The sequence below is a fragment of the Aplysia californica genome, unplaced genomic scaffold (assembly GCF_000002075.1).
Source record: "Aplysia californica isolate F4 #8 unplaced genomic scaffold, AplCal3.0 scaffold00184, whole genome shotgun sequence".
Taxonomy (NCBI): Eukaryota; Metazoa; Mollusca; class Gastropoda; order Aplysiida; family Aplysiidae; genus Aplysia; species Aplysia californica.
In genome coordinates, this window is record NW_004797454.1 from 1,175,296 (window position 1) to 1,183,835 (window position 8,540).

The 8,540-nt window shown below is 39.7% G+C and overlaps 1 protein-coding gene across 1 annotated transcript in view; it reads right to left on the bottom strand.

Moving 5' to 3' along the window:
• LOC101853163 (protein wntless homolog) overlaps nucleotides 1–8,540 on the bottom strand; it is a 31,652-nt gene that overhangs the window by 6,974 nt on the left and 16,138 nt on the right. Inside the window, exons 5-11 of the mRNA XM_005098491.3 lie at nucleotides 8,273–8,425; nucleotides 7,311–7,447; nucleotides 5,643–5,683; nucleotides 4,603–4,730; nucleotides 4,240–4,337; nucleotides 2,270–2,333; nucleotides 595–738 (exon numbers count right to left, since the gene is read on the bottom strand). Coding sequence (XP_005098548.1) covers nucleotides 595–738; nucleotides 2,270–2,333; nucleotides 4,240–4,337; nucleotides 4,603–4,730; nucleotides 5,643–5,683; nucleotides 7,311–7,447; nucleotides 8,273–8,425 — 765 coding nt within the window. The remainder of the gene's footprint in view (nucleotides 1–594; nucleotides 739–2,269; nucleotides 2,334–4,239; nucleotides 4,338–4,602; nucleotides 4,731–5,642; nucleotides 5,684–7,310; nucleotides 7,448–8,272; nucleotides 8,426–8,540) is intronic.

Below are 8,540 nucleotides of genomic sequence, written 5' to 3' on the forward strand. Positions count from 1 at the left end.
ATTTTTTGGCTTAACGCCATTGCTGTCCGATCAATTTCTAGGGGGAAGGGGGATTTTACTGAAAAATGTCGATTAAAGGCACAAAAATGTAACTTTCAGTTTCCAAGGACTTCAAGCTATGGAAATAACCAGACTTTGACGGCCATTTTCTCGCTAATTCTACCTTTGAAACTACACCACCCCACATTCTTCAATCTCATAAAATTCGACATCTATTCAAGAAAGATGGGAATTTATTTTACCAATAGCAAGACAACTGAACAAGCTTTAAGATGATACCAATAACTCCACATGCCCAAAAATTGACGAGTGCCTGATCCCTCGGCGTCGTGACACAAATAAAGATAAAAATGAGGACCTACAGGAGCCAGTCTCCAGCTTACTGTGAACACAGACAAAAGAAAGACCCAATGGGTTTTTTTGTTGTACTGACTTGCAACTGTAAGTCACAGATATTAGTCTTTTTGATTGATGGGCTTTTGACAATTTTGCCTGTTATATTCCCAAACATGTTTTCCCTCCTTTGATTACCCATTAAAAAGTTGGGTTTTATAAAATGACAATCACAAAGCAGCTCAGATGTTACAAACTCACCGAGTAATACTTCCTGCGGACAGAGCTCATCTGCATAAGGGACGTACGCTTGCTGCTGATGTTGCGGAACACTCGGAAGACGAGGTAGCAGAGGAAGACGAAGTACAGACAGGCTGAGATGCCAGCCACGATGATGAAGCCCAGCTGAGGGGTGACTCAAGGAAGATCACGCAGTGTTTGTTCATTTTTGCTAAAATTTAGATTTTTTAAAAGTTCTAGTAAAGAATTTTACGGCACTTGTGACCGAATCAGATCATATAAGTGCCAAGATTAAAGGTGTTATAAATATACAAAGAAAAGAAGGTAGAGAGACAAGGATGATAGATGTACGATGATTGGAAAGAAAGAGTGAACCACACCAAAGCATCCGCCAACCACCAGCTTGCACATATGACAATAAGTCATTTAGTGCAGGGTTGAAGTTCGACCAAAAATGGAGACAATAAAGTTAGTAAAACATTGCACAAACTAGCGAAATGGACTCAAAGGGGAACAAAATATAATTGGTAACAATTTGAGGTGAAGAGAAAGATTTCAAGAAAGCATACCAAACTAGCAGAATTGATAAGAACAGACTCTGACATTAGAAAGTCACATTAAAATTTAGTGTGCAGAAAATAAGTTTTTGAAGAAAGCCGAAAGAGAAAACCTTGCAAAACAGAAAAACTGAATATGTGAAGGAGCACTGGCCATAGTCTCCATTCCATTCAGTCATCCAAATAAATCATAAGATTATTCAAATAAAGAGTCTGAAAGGAACAATTTAATTTGAACATAATATTGTACGCAAAAGTTGCCATTCAGATTAGCAAGTCAAAATTCACAAATAAATAGCCATCCTGTAGCTCTAACTTTTTATTCATAGGCTGGGTGGCAAATTTATATCATCCTTAATGTTTTACCCTTCCATAAACACAATTTAGATCATTTCTCGGAAGGGGGGGGGGGGGAGGCTCTATTAAACCTGCCTGTCTGGGCCAAGTCAGATAGAGAAGGCCACAGTGTACCAACAGACAGATGTAGATACTCAATGTCCTAGTCTCCCAGAGTGGGGAATCAAACTCACCTGTGTGCAACAGCAAAGAGCTAGAATTTTAACACTTTTGGTACTGTCAGCAACTTTAGTCACTAGGCCGTAGTACGCCCACATTACCACTGGCAACTTCAGTCGCCGACTCAAGCAAGCACACTAAACATAATCAAACAACCAACAGAGCCACTGCACTGAAGTAAATACCAAAGGAACTCTCTCTTTTTTTTTAGTAGAGGTTTTACGGTGCTCGCAACTGCATAAGGTCATATGAGCGCCAGAAGATTAGAGGTGTTACAAGAGAGTAACAAACATAAAAAAGAAGAAGTGAAGATAAGGACAATAGATGTTTGATAGGAAAGAAGAAGCAAACCACACCAGAGCACCCGCCAACCACCCACGAACTCTCTCTGTATGATAGCTGAATTGTTGATGAGCCTCTGTGAATTTTTAAAGCGTGTTTCTTGGGCTGCGAAGTTTTTTAAAAACTATTTTAAAATTCTACCATGGCTTCAGCGTTCTAAAGTGGAGCTGCACTTGAGGGTTTTTTTTACTATATGAGCCTTTGGTACTGTAAGTGTTAATCCAGAGAAGCAACTTAACATAACATAACTACAAACTCCATATAAACAAAGTGAAGGATACAGCAGCAATCGCCCCTACTTCAGACGACCAGATGCTGAAAAATGGATTGGTCAGCTGCACACCTCTGTGGAGGAAAGAGGATATCCTTTCATTACAACAGTCTATGGCAAGTCACCTCGACCACCTCTTGATTTAGTACGAGTTCTATGGCATGTGTTGGTCATATAAATAGGTGCTGAAGACTACAGGTGCTACAAGAGAGTAAAAAAGTAAAAGTTGTTCCCGCATCCGATCCGGACATTGGGGATAGCCTTGTTAGTGAGACAACTTCCTGGGCCGTCGGCATATAGTGGTAGGCCGGCCAGTTCCTTTCCACGCCGCCTTTACTTTCCCAACTCAAAGTCAGGTACCCATTACAGCTGGGTGGGCAGGAGGGAACAAAAAAAATCTGTGTCCGAACCGAGGCAAACACAAAAAAGAAGGAGGAGAGATTTAATAAAGATGTTTGATTTGTAAGAAGGAACAAACCGCTCCAGAACATCCGCCAACCACTCACTACAACCTCTACATTCCACAAACAACAAAGTTATGAAAAAACGCAAAATGCACAAGAGGTAAAAAGGCATAGACCATATCAGAAAAAAGGTGATCAAATAAAATACATTTCAACCTGCTCTAACGGCCACAGTACACTCCCTCCCTTGTATGGTTTCTTTTTTACATTATAACGACCACTGTCCAAGATGTCTGCTGCTTAAAACAAATCGCTTTTCTCTTTGACAATGAGTGGGTATCTAAGACAATTTGTGTGTATGCCTGGCGAAAGATCCCAGTAGTCGGAAATTTCGGACATTGAAACAAGAGCATATTCTTGTAGCAAATTTCCTGCAGAACACACCAATTTAAAAAATGTTTCAAATATCTTGATTAATTTTAAAGATGTGCCACATTTTGTAACATAGGTGTGAAAACAAAGTTTGGAGAAAACCCCAATTCCTGGCATATTTTTAACCTTTGGTGAAGTACAACAAGTTGCAAAAATAGCAAATAAAAAAATGTTTAGACTTAAAATAATACAAAATCCTTTTAATATGTAATTAAGAAATAATTAAATATGTTTTCTGATGGAACTAAATTTTTGACCGGTACGACTTTTTTGGCCTTTTCACCCCATTGCTAAAAATAGCTTTGCCAACAACTGAAACCTTTCTCCAGGCACACACACACATTGTAACAGTATTTAGCAACATCTCTGATCGCAGTTAAGAATAAAGCCATCAATAGTAAGATCCATAGCTGCCAAATTTTTAAAACAATAAAAAAACAACCCTCCCATGTGGAAGGTCAAGATGGTGGGCATCAGCCAAGAAACTCCCCTCCAAACCCTTTCTTTTTTCTTTTTATTTTTTTAGTAGGGGTTAGTTATGCTCGCAACAGCATAAGGTCAGATAAGCGCCAAGGGGTTGATGTCAACAGAGAAGTCCTTACAGTGAATCAGGCTTACTCTGCTCACCTCTCAAGCTTCAACAGCACAAAGTCTGCTTCGACTATCAAGGCACCCCCGAAATAGCGGGTAACAAGAGTGTGACAAACATACAAAAGAAGTAGAGGAAAATTACGATAGTAAGGATTAGGAAAGAAAAAGCAGCAGTTCCCAATTGCAGTTCAGGCACAGTTATGAGCATGGCATTGATAAATCAGCCCATTTACAATTCTACTGTGCATAAGAACATGTTAATGCTCCCCTTAGGGAATGGCCTACAGACACTTGCAATCTCCTATTGAAAAGCACTGAGCTGCAGGAGGATCAGAAATAATGAGCTGAAACTAAAGAGGCAATCTAACTATTCTAACAACTGTGCCAGTACTCTTTACCGCTTTATTAAAATAGCTAAGGAAGGCTACATTTCCATTGCTGCTTATTTGCCAGCATGATTTGTGTATTCAAGTCAGTAGCCATCAATGCAAAACAAGAGGCTCGTATTTGATAAAGATTAGTCAAATGAGGCCAAAGATTCAAGTCAACGCACCTCTCACACATGTCAAATATGAAGCAAGCAGCAGATGCCAGGATAACAACAGTCAGCTGTTTCCAGTATGCCTTCAGCTGGTTTCTTTCCACTTGGTCCTGAAATAAAGAAATAAAGAAGACATCTTTATGCTTTTATGTTTCTTCATACGGGTTTAAGGGAATAGGGGAGTGGAAGATAGCCCTAGAGAGTCACTTCTTAGATACAAAGGCAATTTCTGTCAGAACTCTATGGATATTGTAGATCTAACTGCAGGAGTAAAAACATCTACAAATTTATACATTTCACAAGACCAAAAGAAAAATAAGCACTTATTTTAAAAAAGACATCTCTAAGAAACAAGTGAGAGGACATTTCACAGACCATCATGTGTTCCCCCACAAAGATGAGCCAGAAGGAGAAGAGCATGGCGTAGAAGGCCCCGTCTCGGATGTCGTTGAGTAACGTCATGAACGGCATACTGACCACCAAGGTCAGCCACTCAATGGGGCCTGCATTTGGAACACACAGCCAAGAGGCAAAAATTAATAAGCTTTTGTCAAGGCTTAGTTTACTTTGAGTACGACTTTACTGTCAGCACTCGCAGCAAAATAAGTCGCACAACTGTTGAAGATTAGAAGTGTTAACTAAGAGTAATAACATATAGAAAAGAAGGAGGAGAGATAAGGACAATAAATGTAAGATAAGATAAGATAAGATACATCTTTATTGTCCAGATCCTGGCACATTGGTTTGGTATTCCACCACGAGTACACACACACACACGCACACACACACACACACACACACACACACACATACACACACACACAAACACACACACACGTGCACACACATGCACACACAAGTAGGCTTACAATCACATGCATAATATAAATGAGCAGCAATATAAACAATAATAATCGTAAGCTGTTTGATAGGAAAAAAGGAGCAAACCACACTTGCGTGCCTTCCAACCACCCACTTTAAGTAAAAGGAAGAACTGTAATAAAATTAGCTTAAGCAAAAAGAAACATATCTACATGACAACCATTTCTTAGAGATTGGAAAGAGCAGACCAGACAGACAGAAATAAAAGAGGACGAGTTGAGCAGCGCGACCTAGCCTCCTAATGTATGAAGGTCAGTGTGGCCAGTGAGGTTAAAAAGCTATTTGAACCCTAAGAAAAATTGCTTCTTGGATTCATTTTCCTCATTGTCTGCAAATCCAGTCTTGAAAGTTCTTTTTTTTTTTCCTTCAGCATTGGCAATTTTGTGAGGAGCAATACTAGAAAACACACAATATGTTCCAATACAAAAAACGACTTCTGTACTCAGAACCTCAAAAACGTATTAAAAACGTCATTCATACTGGTTGGCAGCTATGTTATTGGAAGGGACAAAAAAACAGTACAAAGAACTTACAATTCATTATGGACAGGATGATTCCCAAGGAGAAAAGTGTTCTGAAATACAAGGGAAACAAATTTTTAAAAATTTAGTCTTGTCTGCAAAAGAAGCACACAGACACAATAAAAGATTCAGTCTTTAAAAAATAGCAATACAGACAAGTTTTTGGGGGAATTTTGAAGTGTAAATAATAGGTCATATCAGTGCCACAGTGTAGAGATGTTAATAGAGAGTAACACCCAAAAAAAAAAGGAGGAGGAGAGATAAAGATGACAACGTTTGATAGGAAAGAAGGTGCAAACCACACCACAGGGTGACTGCTAAACTGACTTCACAATTTTCCATTGCAAAAGACTTGGTAAAAAGTGACTGGTCACCTCACTTATTTTTTGTGTGCGAGCTGCGGGAAGGACATAATGGTCAAAATGCTTCCCTCCCCAGCAGCTGAAAATGTTTTGTTACCTTCAGGTCAACTTGAGTAAACAACAGTGGGTGGCACCTACTTGCAAGGGGAGAATGAAAAAGGGAGAATGAAAAGCAGCTGTATGATACAGGTGGCCGTCACGGCAGGTTCGACAGTATTTGAGAACATCTTGCATTTTCTCAGGTCTTTCCTGGGGCAATTAACAGATTTCCTCATATTCCTAGGAGCATTTGTGGGTCTCGGCAATTTCAATTGGGTAAATCAAGAGGCCTCACTGTGACCCTGACACTAGAGTACCTGCCAAGCACCCACTTTAGTTAGCAGGAAGAGCAAGAGAGATAGAGGCTGAAAGGGGACAGAGGCTGAAAGGAACAAATACTACCAGCGACACCCTCCAACTACCCTCTTCATCTTTTTACACATAGAAAATATCAACAAAAAAATAAAACCAGCAGAATGTCGTTTTGTCTGGTGTTGTAGATTTTTTTTTTTCTGTAAGTGTTTTGCAGCGCTCGCAGCTGCATAAGGTCATATGAGCATGTGGGACACATTAAACATTTTCAGTTGGTAAGCAATTTTGATTTTGCCAAGGTGGCAGCCGAAGCCTACTCTTATCGATTTTAGACAACCCAAGGATCTTTAACGTGCGCAACTTGCACATGGGACCTCCGAGATTTTTCACCCTTGTCTGAGAAGGCTAGGTGTAGATCTTTCCTACCAGAAGATCAGGGTTGTGGCTGAAAGACAGCAGTAAAAAGGACCAAGGTGTAGCAGTAGAGAGGCTGCAGAAGAGTCAGGAGCCCAGAGGAGGGGGCAAAGGAGGAGAGGGGCTGGGGGGCAGAAAGTGGAGACGAAAGCAGACGACAGAACATTGCTAGAGAGCATGAAAAGAGGTGAAAAGAGACAATTTTAGAGAAGAAAATTTTTACGTCGCTACCAGGATTCAAACCCGCAACCTTTGAATGAGAGGCGAACACCTTAATTAACCTCTAGGCCACGAGAACACCCGGTGTTGTAGACTGTACTGAATAAAAGGGAGAAAGCCCATATATCAACAACGTCGGACAACATCCAACATTGAAACCAACAACAAAGACATCCGCATCACTGATGACAACAACAATCAATACAATATGGACAACAACATTGAAATCAATACCAACGACATCAAGATCAACAATAATAAAAACATCCACTATCAGAATGACTATTGATATCAACATTAACAATAACAACAAGAGAAAAAAAAGGGCACTGACCTCTCTGTCAGATTGGTAGCCCGTCCTTCAGTCAGGACACGCTGCCAAAACCAAAGGAGCACGGCCACCACTGCCGGGAACAGGACTGTCTTGATGGAGAACCAGACTTTAGTGAAGCCACCGTTTTGGAAGATAACCTGTGGTCAATTGGAATATAACCAAATATAAGGCACTTAAAAGTCTCTTCGAGCAAAGAGTAACATTTAACACAATAATGGTCATTGAGTGCAGGAAAAAAGTATGACAGACAGAAAACAAAAAAGCAAAGAGTATGAAAAATGAACAGAAATAGCAGAAGTTAAAATTTTAAAAAAGAAGCAGGGCCTCCTGCTGGCACCATCCCACCACCTACCCAAGTATGATTTGGGATCCCTTTCCCGCTTTTGGATTAAAACAATGTTAGGAAGTAAATATGGAAAAAAAATAAAAAAAGAAACCTTGAAATAAAATAAAAGGCAAAGGAAAAGAAAAGACAGTCATAATAGATATACAAAATTATTACAAAAATTCCACAAACCTTCTGTTCAAATTTGATCAGAGTTAAAGAGAAGCACATTGACACAATAAATGTCTTTCAGTTTTATAAAAAAAACAAAAAACAAATGCAAACAAAGCATCTTCTATTTTCTACCATTTAAATCTATTTTTTCCATTACAACGCAGAACACATGAACCGTGAACAAACGCGTGATGGGAACAGACCAGAACAACAATGGTTTTTTGAGCATCCAAGAAGAGAAATGAGTGCTGAATAATGATTGCTGATGTCCATTTCAAACCTGGCATCCGAAGCAGAAGAACTTACCACCATACTGATGTGGTTTGTTCCTTCTTTCCTATTAAACATCTATCCTCCTTTTCTCTCTAAACATCTCTTGTAACACCTCAAATCTTCGGCACTAATAATGAACTTCTGGTGTTGCAAGTGCCGTAAAATTCTTACTAAAACAAAACAAACTTACCACCACAGCGAGATCATCCAGCTGTCCTATGATGTTGATATCAGTCCTCTTGTCAATGGGCAGCCGGATGTTGATCAGGTAGAAGTCGTAGAACACAGTGCCCAGTTCAAAGAAGGGAAGCAGATCACACTGGTAACGCTTTCCATCCTGTCGCTGAAAGAGAAATGATTTGGTTTCCAATATACTTGTTACTTACTTTTACTTTTTCATCCTCTGTTGCCGTTAAGCGTCAAGGGGAGACGCAGTTTTCTATGGTAGGCCAGCTCTG